Source organism: Hipposideros armiger, unplaced genomic scaffold (assembly GCF_001890085.2).
Source record: "Hipposideros armiger isolate ML-2016 unplaced genomic scaffold, ASM189008v1 scaffold_553, whole genome shotgun sequence".
NCBI lineage: Eukaryota > Metazoa > Chordata > Mammalia > Chiroptera > Hipposideridae > Hipposideros > Hipposideros armiger.
Genome location: NW_017731903.1, coordinates 757,026 through 776,804, shown reverse-complemented (window position 1 = coordinate 776,804; position 19,779 = coordinate 757,026). Strand labels below are relative to the sequence as shown.

The following is a 19,779-nucleotide window of genomic DNA, read 5'->3' as shown; positions in this document are numbered from 1 at the left end:
TACAGATGAGTATAATACTTTGATGAATAACTCATACCTAGTCGAGGCCCCCTGTGCCACAGTGATGCTCCAAGGCCCAGAAGGTTCTATACTTTGGTTTCTTTGGGGAATTTGAAGTAAGTTGTTTCGGGAACTTATTCTTCCCCCGCCCCCGAATGTCACTAAAAGAGCCCACAGAGGAACAGTAGCTGTCAGCTGACTGCCTGACTTCTGCTTTCCTGCTCTTCCCTCATCTGACCTGCAGTCTTGCCAAAGCTTAGGCACAAGGAAGCAGCAGAGGCAAGATTTCCTTCTGTGATTGCCAGAGGGCCTCTGCATATCATAGTGTTAGCCACCTTCTCCACAGAGGACACGTGTTCCTCTCAGACTGGATCACAAGCCAGATCTCTCACTCTGGGGCAACTGCTGAGCCAGCCCAGAAGTAAAACAAGTAAAAATTATGTCAGACCCAGAAAATGTTACCTATTGCGTAGGGCAATACTGTAGGTTCCAGACCTGCCCTGCTTTCCCAGACCAATTGTACTTTCCTCTTTCCACTCTCCTGCCTCCTCCCAACTGTTACTTGTGCCTGGTGGAGGTGGAATGGGTGGCAGATGTTGTCTCTTAATTGCATGGCCTGAGGTAACTTGTGACAAACATCCCTCCCCCATGCTGTTTTTATCACAGTGTGCCTGAAATGTGATGTCCAAGAGCGACTCCTCAGCCCGTCCTTGCTCCCTGGCACAGCTGATGGCTCTTTGAGAATGGATGACCCCAAAGGAGACTTCAGCACACTCTACCAGATGGCTTCCCAGTCGTCGGCCTCTCGTTACAAGCTCAGGGTGATCAAGTATGGTCCACGGGAATCTCCCCAATCCATGCAAATGCTTATTCTTACTGGGCCCATGACTAGAAAGTCTAGAGAGAGAGGACATCCCCAAGGGACAGGTAGGCGGGAGTCAGGTCCAAAGCAGCAACTACAGGTATGAGCATGAAAGAGCATGGTCAGGCTGTTCGGCATGTGGAGAGGAATAAGCAGATGGTGGAGCTGTGCCTCAGTAGGACTCTGAGGTCTGGATGAGGACTGGAAATCCAGAAAGTCTGAATGCAGAGAAAAACAAGATCTGCAGGAAAGTGGTTATCCATTCAGCTAATGACTGAATACCAGTTGTGTTTAGGCATCAGGACAGAGATCTGACCTTCAGGGAGCAACTGGTACATAGGATCTTCCCCTGCCCTCCCATTTCTCTAAGTACTAGAACTCCTGCTTCCAGGGGGTCCAAGTCCAAAGTAGAATTAGCAATGATGGCAAAGGCCGCTTTTACTGCTCCTAATCCATATGACAGTGCCCATGCACAGGTATCTGAGTGAGCCTGCTCATGGGTTTGTGACCATGGATGCTGCTAGGAACCTTCTTAAATGCATCCTCTTCTTAGATAAATCCTGTCAGCACCTCACCACAAAAGAATTAGGATTCTGATGCAGGTGGTTAGCATACTATTGTGTTATATGGTTGCTGTGGCAGGGGTATTATGGGAGTGTCCCCAGGGAACTCACTTGGGATGGAATGAGCTCAGGAAAAGAAATACCCATCAGTCTTGAGCCTTCATGATAGCTTCATTCACTGACTAACAGGCTTTGAGAATGTGCTGTGTGCCTGATACCTTGCTAGGTACTGGCCATGCTAAGATGAATAATTCACAGGCCCTAACCTAAAGGATTTCAAAGTAAGGTCTTAGACTTACCTGAATTTAAGAGGATCTAGGTCGAGGAGGTTCTGGATATCACTAAGGAGACTTTCACTGCCTCTTTCATTGTCTCTTCCCAGGGCTCTAAAATCCAGCGGGGTCTGCGAGTCAGTGACATATGGACTCCCATTCATTCTCAGACCCACAAGCTGTTGGCAGCTGGACTGGGATGAACTGGAGACAAACCAGCAGCATTTCCATGCTTTGTGTCACAGCCTGCTGGTGAGTACCCATGTCCCCAGATAAGGAAGAAGAAGAGTGTTAAAGTACCAACCACAGAGAAGCAGTTAACTTAATCCTGCCCTGATCCCAATCCTGTCCCAATCCTTCAGAAGACAGGAAAAAACTGGAAATACTCTGAAATGTGGATTAAATATGATTTGCCTTTGTTGGGTTCATGTTATAGAGAATAATTACCGAGTTCAGTTATATGACACTAACCTCGAAAATTCCTGAGCTTTTACATTTAAATGGTAGCGGTAAAACTTCCATAAGTAACTATATTTTAAATCCTATTTTCTTCCTAACACTGTGCTGGACATTATGGTTCATGTAACATTCAGGTTACATGAAGAACACCTAGCCTGTGCCAGACATTGTGCTAAGCCCTAGATATTTAGTAGTAACATAATAGACATTATCAGTGGCCTCAAGAACTCTCTAATAGAAGAGATAGAATTATATATATATATATATATATATAGAAATATATATATATATATATATATATTTCTAACTGTGAGAAGTTTATGAAGGAAAAGAAGAGGCTGCTAGAAGAGAGCCTCTCTGTAAATGTGCCATTTAAACTGAGCCCTGCCAGATTAATGGAAATGAGCCAGGTGAAGGGTGGCAAGAAGAGTATTCCAGGTGCAGGGAAAGGCATGTGCAAAGACCCAAAGGCGGAAAAGACCTGAAAGAAGAATCAAGAATGAAAAGGCCGTTGTGACTGAAACAGAGAGTGCGGGGAGGGAGCCACAGGGAGGAGGACGAGAAGTGAGTGCGGGTCAAATCATGCAAAGCTTTGTAGGCCAAAGTAAGGGCTTTGTACCTGAAGTACAGAAAGAAATCATAAGCTATGACATCACCTAAGTTTCTAAAAGATTACAAAATTTGGAAATGACCTGGCAGAGGCAAGAATGGAAATAAGAAAATGAGGCAGGGCATTGCAGTCGTCTAGGCAAGAAATGATGGTGGCTTGGACTCGAAATGATGGTGGCTTGGATTCGAAATGATGGAAGTCAAGATGAGAAAGGTAAACCAATTAAAGAAATATTTTAGAGGAAGAGTCAGAATTTGGTGAAAGGTTGGATGTAGGGAGTGAGGACGAGGAAAGTATCAAATAACTGTCTGGTTTCTGATTTGAACAAGTTAAGTGTATGCCATTTCCTGAAATGGAAAAACTAAAAGAGCACATACATGAAACAATAATACAACACTTACAAAGCAAAATACAACAACTGCAAATATAATCCAGGAACATGTATACCTGCTTATGTATAAGTGGATATAGCATAAAGGTTTGACCTAGCAGGATACGGGTGTTCGGGACAGCACAGCAATTCGTCTCTTTCACTATCAGAAGCAGACTCCTTTTTTTCCTGTTTCAAAGCCCATGCTCCCTTTTAGGTCCACCCACTGAGTTCCTGTTTCCTATCTGAAGAACACCCATCTCCTGTCTTTGCAGAGCAGAGACAACAGATATGTTCCGACTGTTAGAGACCAACAGTGCAGTTTACTATTTATGCCACCCAGTTCCTCAGGGTCTCAGAGATGCTGCATCACTCCAGAGGAATTTTACTCAAGTGGCTTTAATACATTCTTATAGTACATGATATTTTAAGCAGACATTGGCATTTTACTGCACTGCCTGACGGTGTGTACATGTTCTGGGAAGTGATACCTTCAACACTTTAATTTCATTGCTGGAAATGTAGCCCAAGAAAACAATCAGAAAAGGGAGCCAAGATGCATGTACCAACATGTCCATCCTACTAAGTATGCAAAACTAAGTGTTTTGCATACTTTACCTCACTTAATCTTCACAGTAACTCAGTGAGAATTGGGATTGTTGATCTCGTTTTTTACATGTGGGTAAGACTGATGATGTCTGAAGAGATCACATGACTTACCAAAGGTCACACAGCTGCCAAGTGGCTAAGTCAGAGTTTGAATCTAGTTCTGTGGACTGCAGAGTCAGTGTTTTTAACATCTTGCTAAATTCCCTACTCCGGAGGTAGCCAGATAAATACAGACTACAACACAGGCTGATTCTCCCTTTGCTGAATACCCCATGCTTCTGTCCTTCACTGGACGTGAATTCACTTAAAGTGACTGGGTCCTTGTAACAGCTCCTCTCCCATCTACCCTATGCTCCCTTTATGCTATGTTTGTTTCACCTCACCCAGGTTAAAGACCACTCCTCATTTTCTGGAAAAGAGAGAAGCAAAATAGTGTTTGAATGGCTCTTCCTTCTTGCTTTTCACATGACATTTTCTCCAAGCAGCAAAAGGCGTAAAAGGCAGTGTGCTATAGAGAGAAAAATTTTTTACAAGCCTCAGTTCATTCGTTCAACAATAAGCATCTTTTGAGTGCCTACTATGTTACAAAACTTATTTAGAATTTTAACCTTCCTGATCCTATTCATGCAAGTCTTTAGCACTTCTTTAACTCCATCCTTGTTTTTGTCTTCTTTCTTACACCTTTTACACATGTTCTTTTAAAACCTGATGTTGCCAGCTCCCCCACTCTCTTGCCTTCTGTTTCTCATTGTGACGTTTCCCCTCCAGCTAACTTCTCACTCTAACTTCTGTCTTTCTGTTAATAGCAGCACCGCCATTGTCTACTCACCCAAGCTTGAAACCTCAGTCACTTTCAGCCTTCTGACCCCTTTACACCCACTCCATCAGTAAGTCATATCAGTTTTCTTCTCATAACATGAGTCGGAACTGTCCTTTCCTTCCCATTCACACTGCTTGTTCTCACCAAGACGTCTTCAGTAAACGCCTAACTAGCTTCCCTACCTCCAGTCTCTCGCTTTTCTAATTTGCCCTGCTCGTTGGACCAGATTAATCTTCCTGAAGCATCCCCCATCTCATGTGTTTCCATGGTACCAGTACCCAGTGACTTGAGCCTTGTCTGCTCTGTCCCCATAGCATCTACCAGTATTGCATGTATCTTCTCTCCTTTCTTATTTATCCCAATTCTAGTTCAGGCCCTCTTTACCTCTTTCCTTTACTGTTGCAATAATCTCTTAACTTGTCTAAATGCCTTTCATGTTTCCTCTTCCTAATCCATTTTACATAGTGCTACCAGATTAATCTTCTTGAAACACAGCACTGATCCTGCCACTCTTCAGCTTGAAGATATTTTGTGGCTTACTGTTCATTATACTTTAAAATCCATATTCCTTAGCCAAGTATTCAAGCTCCAGCCTTGTCTGCTATTATTTCCCTTTATGTACCATATACTCCAACCAAATCAATATACAGACTTCAAATTTCCCCACCTTTGGACCTTTGTTCATGTTGTCCCTTCTCCTGTCTCCATGTGTTCAAATCCTACCCCATCCTGAAAGACTCAGCTCAAAATGGTGCTTCTGCACTGAGGCCTTCCTGGGTTCCTGTATTTATCATTAGGCCTTTGTGTGCTCTATTTTTTTTTTTTTTTAGCAAAAAGCATATTTCAATTCTTTCTTAAATATATGATCCTATGACATGGGTTAAAGTCTATGATATAAATTTGACTTTATATGATATAAATGAATAACATGGTTGCCTTTCCCTGGCAGTCTATCACTTCCTCATTTTACCAACTAATTCCTCAGCCTCAGTCAAATTTTGACTAAGAGTAGAAATTCTCTCTTTGTTACCTCTCTTTTTTGGGAGTCAAGGCAAGGCAGTTTTCTCATGTGTTGTGGTAAAATGTAATTTGTGTTGTCCATGAAAAGCATGGACTTGAGCGTCAGATAGCCCTAATGATAGCTTCATTATTTCCCAACTGTATGAACTTAGGCAACATACTTAACTTCTCTAAGAATTGGTGTATTCATCCATTTGTAACCCAGAACAAATCTAGTGGTCCTGTGTGGTTTAGTCTCTGCATAAATGGTAGATAAAGAAGCACTATCCAGAGGCCAAAAAGTAATTTTAAAATTATGCTTTCAAAGAACACCAAAAAGGAAATAGTTCATAGCCTACAATGACATTTTTCAAATTTTCTTTCTCTGCTCCTCAATTATATCTAATCTGGGGCTATTCTAAGACTCTCTCTCTCTCTCTCTCACACACACACACACACACACACACACACACACACACACACACACTAAAACACTGTTTACATCCCCGGTCCCTGTTCTACCTCCCTCTCTCAGCCATATAAATATTCTGCAGATTGACAACCTCCCTCTGACATAGTCCCCTCCCTCTCGGGGCCTGTCTCTTTCTATTTAAAATATCCAGGAATAGAACCTACAAGGCTTCTCCTTTCATGAGTAGAAGTGACGTGGGGGAGAAGAAAAAAACGGAAGAAGGTGCATCAGAGACACACATTAGCAACCCTTGTCCCCATCATGTAAAGTAGAGACAATAAAATAAACCTCATATGGTTTTTAAGATGATTAAGGAATACTGCATATGTAAAGCACCTAGCATATGTCTGGCATATAATTTGCACGTAATGGTTGGTTAGTAGTTCTACAGTTTCCACTTGTTTCTTTTTTTGAGTCTAATTACCTAGAGAAATTCTCCGTATTTTCACCAATTTTCTTGAACATACTAATCATAGTTATTTTAAGGTTCTTATCCGCTAATGCCAATACCTGGATCACCTGTGGCTTTGTTTCTATTGTCTCTGTTTTCTTTTGATTTTCAAACATGTGGTTTCAGACATATGCTCATTGTGCCTAAATGAATTGTAGAGGCCCCAGTTGGTGTCAGCTTCCTCTGGAGAGGGTTCAGCCTGCTCTGCACGAAGCAGATAGAGTAGTGGCAGATCACCTTATTGCCTGAGACAAGGCCAGGCTGCAGTCCTGCTGAGGCTCCATCTACCCCTAGTGTGCTCCTGGCCCTCCAGGATTTTCCACTGAAAACCTGGTATATTATGTGTATCCTTCCCTTGGTGCGATCCCACCTCTAATCCCTCTACCCTAAATCGGCTACAACACTCTCCTTTTAGAGGCTTTCTCCTTAGGCATCTTTGCCTCCTGCTCCATGCAGCCCAGTATCTGGCAAATGTGCTGAATGAGAAATTGGCTTGAGCACCTACCCCACCCGTGCCCAGTCTCCACCAAAAGATCTGCTGGTTTCTCTGTTCCCATGCAAGTGCCTCCGCAAGTGCAAATCCTAAATTCTTAGTCCCACCCCACCCCAACTCCATCCAACTCAAAATCAACATATGCCCCACAGTAAAAGCGGTTGCAGTAATTCCCTCATCTCTCTGGATTCTTCCCTCTCCAGAGACTCAGCTGCCTCTTGTTTTCATTGTCACAGCACCTCCTCACTGCCTTCAGACAAAAGTTTCTGTATATTGTCCAGCTTTTCTAGTTGTTCAGACAGGGGAACCAGTCTGCCTCTGGCCACTCCAACCCACTCAGATGCAAAAGCAAATGCTTATTAAATGTTCCTTTACCCCCTCTTTGCATCCCTTATCTGGCTAGACAACCCATGGTACATTTTCTGGTTTACCCTCAGTCAGTTGACAGCTCTACCATGTCCTTATTTTCAGGTGTCTGGGTTTCTTTACAAGTATAAGCACAGCTCAGTTAGTTCAATGCTGTCTCCTTCTCCATTTTTGAGCAGTTCTTCTGAACAAGTCCACACCGACATAATTAAATTCTAGTGATTAGTGCCAGTCCACCAGGCCTCATCAACTATAGATGTTGTATGACTTTTCAAATCACATTTTACACATACTCTAAACCTTGATCAACTGCAGCCTTAAGTGTTATTCTAGTCCCTGATTTTTTTGTTTACTTGACAATTGAATGTTGTATCTCCTCATAGGTGATTTTGTTTTATTTTAGTATTTTAATTCCTTTTCCTCAGAAGAATATCCCTTTAGCAATTAGGCAAGACCCTTGATAAACACATCTCCATGATTCCTGAAAGATAACATTTCATTGTGCTTACTATGTGCCTGAAACAGTTCTAAACACTTCACAAACATTAATTTATGTTATCTCCAGAACCATCCTATGAGGTAGGAATTATTATCCCTATTGTACAGATGTGAAATTGAGGCACAGAGATGTTAAGTACTTCCCCAAGATTACAGAACTTGTAAATTGTAGAGCCAGGATTAAACCAAAAAAAATTGACTCTGGGACACAAATTCTTAACCCCTCTATAGCCAGGTGAAATTCAGTATCAGATTGATTTCAGGAGTTCTCTTGAAACACATTCACTGCTCAGTAAGAATCCACAAGATAGTGTCGCCAACACTTTATATTAGGAAAAGCTGTCGAGCACCCTTCTCGCAACAGTGGGTGGTTTGCATTTCTATGAGCTTATCTAATCTTGGCTCTGTTATTGCCCTACCCTTATTTTTCCTTTGCCCAACCCCTTTAATTGTTTATCTTTTTGTATTGTTGCATTTTTCAAAGCTGGCATAACTGCTTTCTGGAATGTGGTAGGGAATGAACGATTGAATAAATAAATAAATAATTTTTTTCCAAGTATTTATGAGATGAATGGATTCATCACCAGGAAAACATAATTTCAATTACCAAATCCTACTGTGTAGTCCCAATTATGTAGCTAGTGATTCACTTTCCACATCCTCATTTCTCTTACAAAGTCATGTCTGCGTGAACTAGAAAAAGAAATGAAAATAACACCTAGGTCTTTCAGTTTCCTACTTAAAATGTCAGAGTCTCAGGAGACACATTCCAGAGTTTTGCTGGCCCTGTCTGCCCTAATTGGCCACAGAAGTGACAGGATTCAAGCCAGAATGTGTCCAGCAGGAGTCTAAGTACACAACGATGACCTGGTTGGGCTGTAAATGGGTGGGGAAATGGAAAGTCCTTGGTTATATTAGGCAAAGAGTCAAGAGCAAGAATCCAAGCAGAGAGTGGGGTGATGGCGGGTCAGGAGCCATTTTTTAAAGACAAAAATGATCAGAATGAGCTCATAGAAGCTGCAGGGAAACAGACAGGTGCTAGGACAGCAGGCTCGCATAGGATCAGTGGGCTGCTTGTGACCCAGCCTTGTCTGCTTCTCTTCATCTTTCACTGCACCCCTTCCATCGGCCCTTCAACAACACTAATAAATTACTAAATGTTCCCCAAATATGCTAAACTGTTTCACACCTCCACCTTTTTTCATGCTATTCCTTTCCCCTTGCCTCTGTCCACCTGACAAACATCTACTTATTTTTTTTCCAGATTTTGCATAAATACCTTCACTATGAAGTTTTCCCTGCATCCCTCCACCCCTGCTACAGCTTGCTCTGCTCATCCTTTTTGCCCCTTCCCCACCCATGTACCTGTTGCCACATCTGTCTTGCCCTTCACAGCACTGATAAGCAGTCTGAATTTGCCCCTTAGCTTTCTGATATGACAAATGTCACATTACTATATTTTCCTAAATCAAATTTTAAAAATATTAGTCCCCAAGAGCCAGGATGTTGACCCACTCAATCTTTTCATGAGTGCCTCTCCCCTCTCTCCAAATCCCAGAGGGCTAACAGTCCAGAGAATGTGAGAAATGGCCTTTGATCTTCAGTACATCTCTAGCACATTGTTGAACAGAAGTAGCAAGAGCAAACATCTTTGTCTTGTTCCTGATCCTAAGGGCAAAGCATACAGTCTTTCACCACACTACCTGTGATGTTAGCTATGGGTTTTTGTAGAGACTTTTGTCAGGTTGAATAAGTTCCATTCTAATCCTAGTTTGTTGAATGTTTTTATCATGAAAGAGTTTTGGATTTTATCAAATGCTTTTTCTGCATCTATTGAGATTATTATGTAATTTTTGTTCTTTATTCCATTAACATGGTGTGTTACGTTGTTTGATTTTTGGATATTAAACCAACTTTTTATTTCTAGGATAAATCCCACTTGATTGTGGTATATAATCCTTTTATATGTGGATGGATTTGGTTGGCTAGTATGTTGTTAAGGATTTTCGTTTCTTTCTATTCTAGTATTTTTTATTTCCTTTCTTCTGCTTGCTTTAGTTTTAGTTTGGTTTCCTTATTCTAGTGTCTTAAGGTGGAAAGTTAGGTTATTGATTTGAGATCTTTCTATTTTAATTGAAGAGTTTTCAGCTCTAAATTTCCTTCTAAGCACTACTTTAGCTGTATTTCATAGGTTTTAGTATATTGTGTTTTTATTTTCCTCATCTCAAATTATTTCCTAATTTCCCTGGTGATTTCTTCTTTGAACCATTGATTATTTAGGAATATGTTGTCTAATTTTCACATATTCATGAATTTCCAAATTTCTTTTCATTATTGATTTCTAATTTCATTCCACTGTAGTCAGAGAAGACACTTTGGGTGATTTTAATCTTTTTAAATTTATCGTACCTTGATTTATGGCCTATTATATGGCCTTTCCTGGAGAATGTTCCATGTTCACTTGAGAAGAATGTATAATCTGCTGTTTGGGGTATGAACTGTCTTTTACCATTTTTCCCTGGTCTCCTTTTTAGAAGCCAGCGTGAGAGTCGCAGAGTAGTGGCCATTGCAACTTTGTTTTCTTCCCCTCATGGTCCTGCCTTCTGGAGTGAGAGAATACGCAAATAAGCAAATAATGCCAAATTAATCTAATTTCCTCCTGATGCCTTTCTAGATTCCAGAACACCCTGGGTATGCTTAGTTTTCCATAACTAGCTATAATTTCTCTTCCTGTATGCATTAGGACAGTGCAATGTGTCTATTCCCACAAGCAAAGCAAAATGAGTGCTCCACTCTTCCCTACTCTCAGTGGCTGCCTCAGAAACACTCCCACTCAGGACTTGGTCAGTGTTTCTTTAATTGCTGAATTTGTTCCCAGACCACTATACTAATGTCAGACTAAGGGAGCTCTGGTTTGGTGAGATTAGAGCTTTTATGTGCTATAATAAAGTCCTACCTGCCGTTTTGGCAAAGTCTATGCCAGAGCCATTAAAATTGTCCCTTCTACTCCTATTTCCCTAGATACCCGGAAGTGAGTAACCACCTCCTCTTCCTTCCCTTTGGTATCTGTAAAGGATCCATTTGGCTCCTTTACCAATCCAACTCTAACTTTAGTAATTAAGAGTTTGTTTTTCCCACGTAACAAGAAGTGTAGGGACAGACAAATACAAGCTGCTCAAATACAAGCTGGTGCAGTTGGCCAATGATGCTATCAAAGACCCAGGCTTTTTCCATTTTTCCACTGCAGCAACAATAGCCAGTGTACTTCATCCTTATGCCTATTGTCTCATGGTCACAAGATCGCTGTTGCAATTTAAGACTAAGTCCTGTCCTCAGGAGAAAGAAGGTAGGGTGCAGGGGCAAAAAACTTGCCAACATATTACAAAGTTTTTCCAGAAGCCCCACCCAGCAACTTCTGCAACTTCTGCTTATGTCTCATTATTTAAATCTACGTCACAAATCACCTCTAGACCAATCACTGAAAGGCTGAAAAATGGGTAGAGAGAAGGGAAGAGAGACGGGGAGCATTGGCCAGTCAGCCAACAGTGACTGCCACACCTTCTTTCATAATCTTAGTAATTAGAAGTTAGGGCAGGGGTAGGGGAGGATGAGTTTAGTCTGGCTGAGCTTGGAGTATGGCATGCCATTCAGCTCTGCCCCTGTAAACACCTGTTCTAAACAGTCAGCCCCCACCTCCTAAAAATCTAAGCTCCCTGGCACCTTCTAAAGTAAAGCCCTTAACCACAACATAAATAGATACCTTTTCATCTGCCTTCTGGTAAATTCAGCATCTAACTCATGCTCCTTTGTTTAGAATTAGCAAAAGCATATTCTAACTACTCAGCAGTCATCTAGAGTCATTAAGCGTTATTCAATTTGGGGGCTCAAAGGCTGGTGTTCTGGGACGTCCCACAAGACATCAAAATGCCACTGCTTTTTCTCAGCCTCAGATACCAGCTATAGAAGTTAACCATTTCTATCACAGCTACAACTGCCTGCACCAACAGGTCAACCCATAACTTGGGTAACATGTTCAAGCTTGAGTCCTAGACATCAAGTCCCCAAAGAGGTTAGAAATTCAGGGTCCAAATTGGGGCCTTAAAGTAACTTCCCTACCTCTCACTTTCTCAAAACACTTCTGGAAATTACAGATAAATTAATATCGTTATCAAACTCTAATAAGGATGCATTTTTCTCTCTTCCTTCCAGAAATTTCTGCTAACCTCTCTATAAATCAGCCCAAAAGTTTTAAAGGATTCTGTAAAATCTTTGCAACTCAATCTCTTCCCATTCCTCTAATAATCCCCACATCAGGGGTTACTTTGAAAAGACCTCATTCATTTCTGCACACCAATTCTCTAACCGAATCTTAGCTATCGTCTCGAAATCAGTAGACCCAAATTCTAGGGGGCCATAATTTTCTGTGTACCACTTTCAAAGGCTCTTAGTAACCCCACAATGTACCAGGTACAAGAAATGTCGTATTGTCATAGTTTTAGCATCCAGTGACTTGTCACAGTGGCAAAATACTCCCTTCTCCATGGAGTCTCAGGAGGGTAATTAACCATCCCAGTTTGCCCAGAACTGAAGGGTTTTCTGGGACACAGGACTTTCAGTGCCCAAAACGGGCAAACCAGAACAGTTGGGCATCCTAAGTCTGGGACAAACATTAATTTACAAGCCTTCCCCTTCCTATAAGTTCTAAGAAGGCAGTGACTATGTCTAATGAATTTCTATATACCCACACCTAGTGCTCAGGACATAATAGGCAACAGGCACTCAATAAATTCTTACCGTATTTGCCGGCGTATAAGACGATTTTTTGGCCCTGAAAAATATGCCTCCAAGTGGGGGGTCGTCTTATATGCCAGGTACACTTCAGATAGACTGCCCATAGTGCTTGCCCTGTGCCATAGTGGCCTCCCGATGCCCGCCCACTTCATTCCACATACTGTTCAGGCATCAGCAGCGCTGCTGGGTGTATGCTCGGCTGTTATGCGATTTTACCACACTCGCAAAATCGCACACAGCCGACCATACACCCAGTATGATAGCGCAAAATCGCGAATCGCGATACCATACTGGGTGTATGGTCGGCTGTGTGCGATTTTGCAAGTGTGGTAAATTCGGGTTACCGTATATTTCTTTACATATGCATTGAAGATTCGCGATTTTGCGCTATCATGGTGCCTGTTAGAATGTTGAAGAGCTCGCACTTGCGCACTAGTGAGGTCCCAGGGAGATGCTGATGCAAGGGTGGACCAGACTGCTATAGTGACAGGGCAGGCAAACAGGGAGCAGGGACCAATCAAATCAGGCTTTGTATACAGCCAACAGCCAACCACAATACTGCACCATTGTACAGTACAGCATAGAAAATGTCGACCAGTCAAACCCCTATCATCCCTATCATGGCACCAGCCAAAAGAAAGAAGTATGATGCAAATTTTAAACTGAAAGTTATAAACTTTGCTAAGGAAAATAATAATTGTGCTGCTACAAGACAATATGGAGTAACAGAAAAGATGGTTCGGGACTGGAAATCAAATGAGAAAGCATTAAAGAGTATGCCAAGGGGTAAGTGTGCATTAAGAAGAGGCACCCCACACTGGCCAGAACTCGAAAAACATGTAGCAGACATGGTGGCTCAACATCGCCAAAACGGTTATGTGGTGACACGAAATACAATACGCTTGTTTGCACTTCAGTGGGCCAAATCAAATCTGATATTGTTTTACCTTTTATTTGGTGTGTGGAAGGTGTGCGGAAGAGGGGGTAGTCTTATACGGCGAGTATATAACAAACTCTGTATTTTGAGTGGAAATGTTAGGGGGTCGTCTTATACGCCCAGTCATCTTATACGCCGGCAAATACGGTAATAAATAAACTAATTCACAAATAAATGCATGAAACAGCATAAAAATAGATTAAAATAATAATAATCCATGGGCCAGCCGAGTGGCACGTTGGTTAAGAGCCGGCTTGGTACGCCAGCTCTGAGTAGCAGGGCCCTGGTTCAGATCCCACATGAGAGCCAGTGACACTGCGCCCTCTACAGCTAAGATGGTGAACAATGGCTCCACTGGAACTGGGCTGCCATGAGTCGCTGGCGACAGTGTAGGCTGCAGCCCCTGCTGCCATGGGCTGCCATAAGCTACCTGTGTGTGGCCGGCAGCCAGCGTGAGCAGCTGGCAGCCAGTGTGAGCTGCCAAGAGCTGCCGTGAGCGGCTGTCCAGAGGCCAGCGACCAATCTGCCTCACCCAGGAAGAGCGCAATGATAATACCAACATGAGCCAGTCATGCAACGTCCTCCACAACTAGACTGAAGAACAAAAAGGACAGCAATTTATCTGTTCGCCTTCCCCAATTCCCCAGTGCTGTTCCCCTCCCCCAATTCCCCAATAAAATCTTTTAAAAAAATTAAAAATATAAAAATAATAATACAAAGTCTGAGCCACATCAGAAGCTACTTAAGACAACTAAAATGGAGTGTCCTGCAACTTCCTGCCTTGTTCTTCCATAGAACATCTCTTTCAGGCTTAAAGAGGCCATGTCTTCAAAGCAGGGTCAAAAACCTGCCCTCCTCCCCCACCCCCACCACACACAACAATTTCTACTCATATATAATCTGTTTCCAATTTGATAGATTTGAGAAGCCTCAGGTAGACTTTTCATCACATTTTGCGTCAGTTCTTCAGGAAGACACCACATCTCCAGCTATAAGGAAAATATTAAGAAAGCATGAACCTAGGAATGCACCTACCACCTGCCCCGCTTCCAGAGCCCCCAGAGTTCTGTGCTGCACAGGCTGATAACAGTGCTTTAAAGTGGCCAAGTGTTCCCCACCACCTCCACCCCAGCACACACCCCTAAGATATAACTTTAATGCTACAGCAGGTTTTTCTGCTTCACTATCTCACTTTCTACTTCCGCTAGACAGTGATATTCCTCTGTCCCCTTACTATATTTTTTCTCCTTTTTTGCCTTTCCTCGTATTATTTCTTCCAACATTTTTTATCGGTTAAAGTGGGTAGAGCTAGTGTGCTGTCTTTCATCTTCCGTCACAGGGACACGGTTATGTCTGTACCAATTATAACTGATGACCCCCTCACGCAAGAGGACACAATTTACAGATGATTGTAACATTTCTGACTCCGTATTTCCTAGAGTTTTGTAGTTTTCCTTGAAAACTACCACAGAAAAAAATGATTCATTTCCATGCCTGATTTCAAAGGGTACACCTAGAAAGTCTGCTCATTTGTCTACTTGTCTCTTCTCCTTACCCATGTGCTAACCTCTGATCTCCATGGCACATGGCAAGGTGTCGCCACTCTGTTCTACAATACCCTTTACACAAAGAGTCACCATCCCCTGAATTCTGACCCTTCTTTTTGTCCTGTGACTGGCTGAGTTGATCTCAAAAGCCCTGCCCCCAACCCCTGGCCTTGTTGTACCAAAGATTTCCTCTCCCTGCTCTCCCCTCCCCCTCTCTCTGCGAAGGCAACTCTGACCACTTTCTTCTTAAACTCTGTCTATGCATTCCAGGGGGCCTCCATTTAGCCCACTCTGCCCAAGTCATGCAACACAACCAGACCTTATCCCCCTCAGGATAAGACCTGAATTTTTCACAACACCCAACACAAGTCTTTCGTTCAAGACTCGTTTTGTTTTGTTTTGTTTTGTTTTGTTTTGTTTTGTTTTGTTTTGTTTGTTAAAGATTTTATTGGGGAATTGGGAGAGGGGAACAGTGTTGGGGAGTCGGGGAAGGGGAGCAGACAAGTTGCTGTTCTTTGGTTCTTCAGTCTAGTTGTGGGGGACGTCACCTCACTAGCCCATGTTGGTATTATCATTGCGCTCTTCCCGGGTGAGGCAGATCGGTCGCTGGCCTCTGGGTGGCCACTCAAGGCGGCTCTTGGCAGCTCACACCAGCAGCTGGCTGCTCACACTGACTGCAGGCCACACATGGTAGCTTATGGCAGCCCACTGCAGCAGGGGCTACAGCCTATGCCGTCGCCGGCAACTCACGGCAGCCCAGTTCCAGGTTGAGCTGTTGTTCACCATCTTAGCTGTAGAGGGCAGTGTCACTGGCCCTTCATGTGGGATCCGAACCGGGGTCCTGCTGCACAGAGCTGGCGTCCCAAGCCAGCTCTTAACCAAAGCGCCACATGGCCGGTCCCCAAGACTCTGTTTTTAAGAATTATAATTCTTAAAACTCTACATTTACCATTAAGTAATACAGTATCCCCCTCTAGGGCAGCGGTTCTCAACCTTCCTAATGCCGCGACCCCTTAATACAGTTCCTCATGTTGTGGTGACCCCCAACCATAAAATTATTTTCGTTGCTACTCTATAACTGTAATTTTGCTACTGTTATGAATCGTAATGTAAATATCTTTTTGTTTTCCGATGGTCTTAGGCGACCCCTGTGAAAGGGTCGTTCGACCCCCAAAGGGGTTGCGACCCATTGGTTGAGAACCGCTGCTCTAGGGTGAGCACCTACTTCAGGTAAAGGGCATCTCTTTATTAGTCTCTGCGCTGGCAACCCTTCTGTGTACATCCCCGACCAGGGAGGAAGAGCAGTACCTGGGGGCACTGGTGATTCAGGCAGGAAGTCCCTCCCTCCCAGGGCCAGGGGGAAATGGCTCAGCCCTTCCTGACACCCCTACCCCCAGAGGAACTCGGGGGAACCTTGGTTGGGATTGATCTTCAAAACGTGCCAAAGACCAAAGATGAACCATCCTTTATGTATGTCCTTGTTTCAGAAAAGAGAATGGCTGCTGTTAGCCAAAGGGGAGCCCCTAAACGGAGGACACAGCCTGAGAGAGCCCCCCAGCACCTTCTACGTGATCGTGCCATCGCGCTCCCCAACTCTGCTGGTGAAGGCAGTGGCCACGCGGGAACTGATGCTGCCCAGCCCCTTTCCCCTGCTGCCTGAGGACCTGCCTGAGGACAGCCTCAAGATTGTGGAGGCAGGTGGAGCCCAGATCTCATGGGACAGACAGAGGGAAGAGAGGAGAAGGGAGTTCAAGAAAGGGATGAAGGGGAGGAATGAGCCAGTGAGGGGAAGGACAGAGAGACAAGGGAGAAGTGGTTCCAAGGGTGTGGTGAGAGGGTCAGAGAAGAAACTGTAGCAACCAAGGTGGTACAGAAGGAAGTAAGCCATGATGGTGTGTTCCCACGGGTCCTTCTCTGCGTTACGTGTGTGCATGTTTGTGTGCCTGTGTTTCTGTGCATCTATTTCTGTCTGTTGAGGGAAAGAGGAAAAGGCAGACAATGTGGGTGCCCAAAATAGGAAGGGCTTCAAAGTTAAGACTCAGATGCAAAGGAGGGAACAGTTCTGTAGGCCATTTTCTCCTCCTCCTCCTCCTCCTCTTCCCTGGATCTGGGTTCTGGGTTTCCTCCGCAGGCCTACCCAGACTGAGGGCAGGAGGGGGGCTCTGGGCAGGGAGACCTGGAACCACATTGCTGCTGGATCACTGGCTGATGTGCAGAGAGGACAGAGCCTGGGATTGTGCTCTCTGCTTGGCTGCCAGAGGGATGCAGAGAGAGGTGGGCACAAGTGGCTATGGCTCGCTCAGCGTCTCACTTCAGGGCCAATGTTTCCTGGCACAGGATGTTGTGGCCGGAAAACCTGACTGCTCAGGAATGCTGGGCTCGCGTGTCCTCTGGTTATGTTCACCTCGCAGGCAGGCGGAGAACTCAGTGTACTCTCCTTGTAGACTGTGAGCAGCCCCAGGCCGTGGACACACCCTCCCTCACAGCCACGCACACTGGATCCCTTGTAACCCTCACAGCGTTCCGGAATTCCATGACACACTTCTGGGGCCAGAGTATTCAGTGTCCCTAACCACTTGGGGTGCCTCATACTTACCTCACAAGCACTCCAACCTAGGGGCCAGAACACTCAGTGGGACACACGTAAGTCTATTTCACAGCCTTCAGAGATGCAGGCCCTGGGTCTTCACGCCTCCTCCAGCCTCTCACACTCAAAGGGCTCTGCCTGACATCTTGTCTTCTGTGACCTCAAGTTCCCCAGGTGAGGCTCCTCCTCTCTTCCTCAGAGCGCGCTGGATGGCCTGGAGCTAGAGCCCACCTACAACCCCTTACAGATTTGCAGCCACCTGTACTCACACCTGAGTAGCACTTTTGCCAAGCCCCAAGGTCGACTCCACCCAAGCTGGGAGAGGCGGGCCCTGAGAAAGGTACGCTCCCCTCCTTACTCCCCTCCTTCCCCTTTATGCCCAGAATCCAAGAGACCCCTTTTCTCTTGTCCCCAACTCCCCAAATCCCAGGGAGTACCCTGGATCTCCCCTGGTGGAGAGGAGAATCAGGCCAACAGGAGAGGAAGAAAAAGAGCAGCCTTTTGCCCCAGACAAAGGAATTTACAGCCCCTCCCCTGTGGGGGGAAGGGGGTGCTGTTCTGCTTGGGCACTGACATATGATCATGTTCAGGTATCTTAATGGTAGCATTTATGATAACTCATTAGTCATTTAACAGACTATGTCCCACTAAGTGAACTGGCTGCCCTGGAATTACAACCATAACACTCCGTTGAAAGAAAAGCTGAAGGGAAGGTGGGGAAAGAAATGCTCCAGAGAAATTAGCAACTTGAGCACCAGTCATTTCCCAGGTTGTGTGACAAGCACTTTCACAAACATTTTTCTCATTTAATCCCACAGCATCCCGGCAAGGTAAGTGTGATGCTTGTTTTACACAGGAGCAAAGGGAGGCTGACCAAGATTAGTCGCTTAGAGACAGGGCTCTAGTGACAAGGGTTAAAGACAGAAGGGTAATTCAAGGTGGAGAGTTATTTTTATGAAATCCATATTTTATATTTGGGCTTCCTTTTACCCTTAATTTTTTCCTAGTTTTTCAGTAACAGCCTTTAGAAAAACTCCTGCTTTGCCTTAGCTGAAGTTACAAGAGAAAGGTGTTCCCAGACTACAGTCAATCTCGTGGGAGCAGAGCCCGCCATAAGCTAGCTGATGGGCAAGCTAACAAAGCAGGGTCACTCACCCAGGGCATGGGCACTGTGGAGGCTGTCACTCCAGGGATAGGGGAAGTAAAGGAATTAGCACAGGAGACCCAGAGGGAACAGGATAGGAGATCAGGAACTCTGTCTAGTATTTAGAGACAGCTCTGTTCACTTTCTCGGCAGACAAGCCGAGTTCGAGCCACAGTGGCCCCCCTGCCTATGACTACAACCCCTGGCAGAGACCCCAAGATGCCAGCAGCCAGCAAAGCCACCTCAGAAGCCTTCCAGCATTCCAAAGAAGAGGAGGAGGAAGAAGAGGAGGAATATCCCTCAGGGCTTTAAGTCACCAGTGCCAGAGCCTGGCTGCCCTGCTCAATCACATCCATGCTGAGGCTCACATGATGGTGTTCTGTGTGTGGTCAGACCTGCCTTCTGTCCACCTGAGCCTCTGTGAGGTCTGAGTGACAGAAACCAAGCTTTTCCCTCCTCTGTCCTCAGTGCTGCCACTGCCCCCCTCCTCAGCTTGGGAAGAGACACACCCGAGCCTCTCCCTCCTCCAAGCAAGGACTCATTTTTCTTTTGTGTCACTTGATACTGTGAACACAGATGAAGATTAAACACCCAATGAACCAGTGCCATTGTTAGGGTCATTCCTGGTCCAAATTTGTCCTTATAGCTCTGCCTAAGCAGGTGGATGAGGTTGGGTCACCTCAGGAAATCGGGGCTCAGGACACAAGGATGAAGTTTCCAGAGCTCATGAAAAACAAGTAGGATTGAAACCCAAGCCCGATTCCAAAGTCCATGCCCCTCCCACTATACCCGCAACACTGTACTTCCCTTCAGACTCCAAACAGAAAAGGGGTTGGTGCCCGTATGCAAAATGGGTGTGTGTGTGTCACATGGCTGAGAACAGAGGAGAGGGTGGTGTGAAAAAGACTTGGTCCCTTCCTAGTCCACTC

At 44.5% G+C, this 19,779-nt stretch overlaps 1 protein-coding gene across 1 annotated transcript in view; it reads left to right on the top strand.

The window, feature by feature from the left end:
- Positions 1-19,657, top strand: part of M1AP (meiosis 1 associated protein) — a 74,069-nt gene extending 54,412 nt beyond the window's left edge. The window contains exons 6-11 of the mRNA XM_019623580.1: positions 667-829; positions 1,808-1,949; positions 16,607-16,813; positions 17,906-18,046; positions 18,525-18,536; positions 19,004-19,657. Coding sequence (XP_019479125.1) covers positions 667-829; positions 1,808-1,949; positions 16,607-16,813; positions 17,906-18,046; positions 18,525-18,536; positions 19,004-19,162 — 824 coding nt within the window. The 3' untranslated portion in view covers positions 19,163-19,657. The remainder of the gene's footprint in view (positions 1-666; positions 830-1,807; positions 1,950-16,606; positions 16,814-17,905; positions 18,047-18,524; positions 18,537-19,003) is intronic.
- Positions 19,658-19,779: the final 122 nt, after the last annotated feature.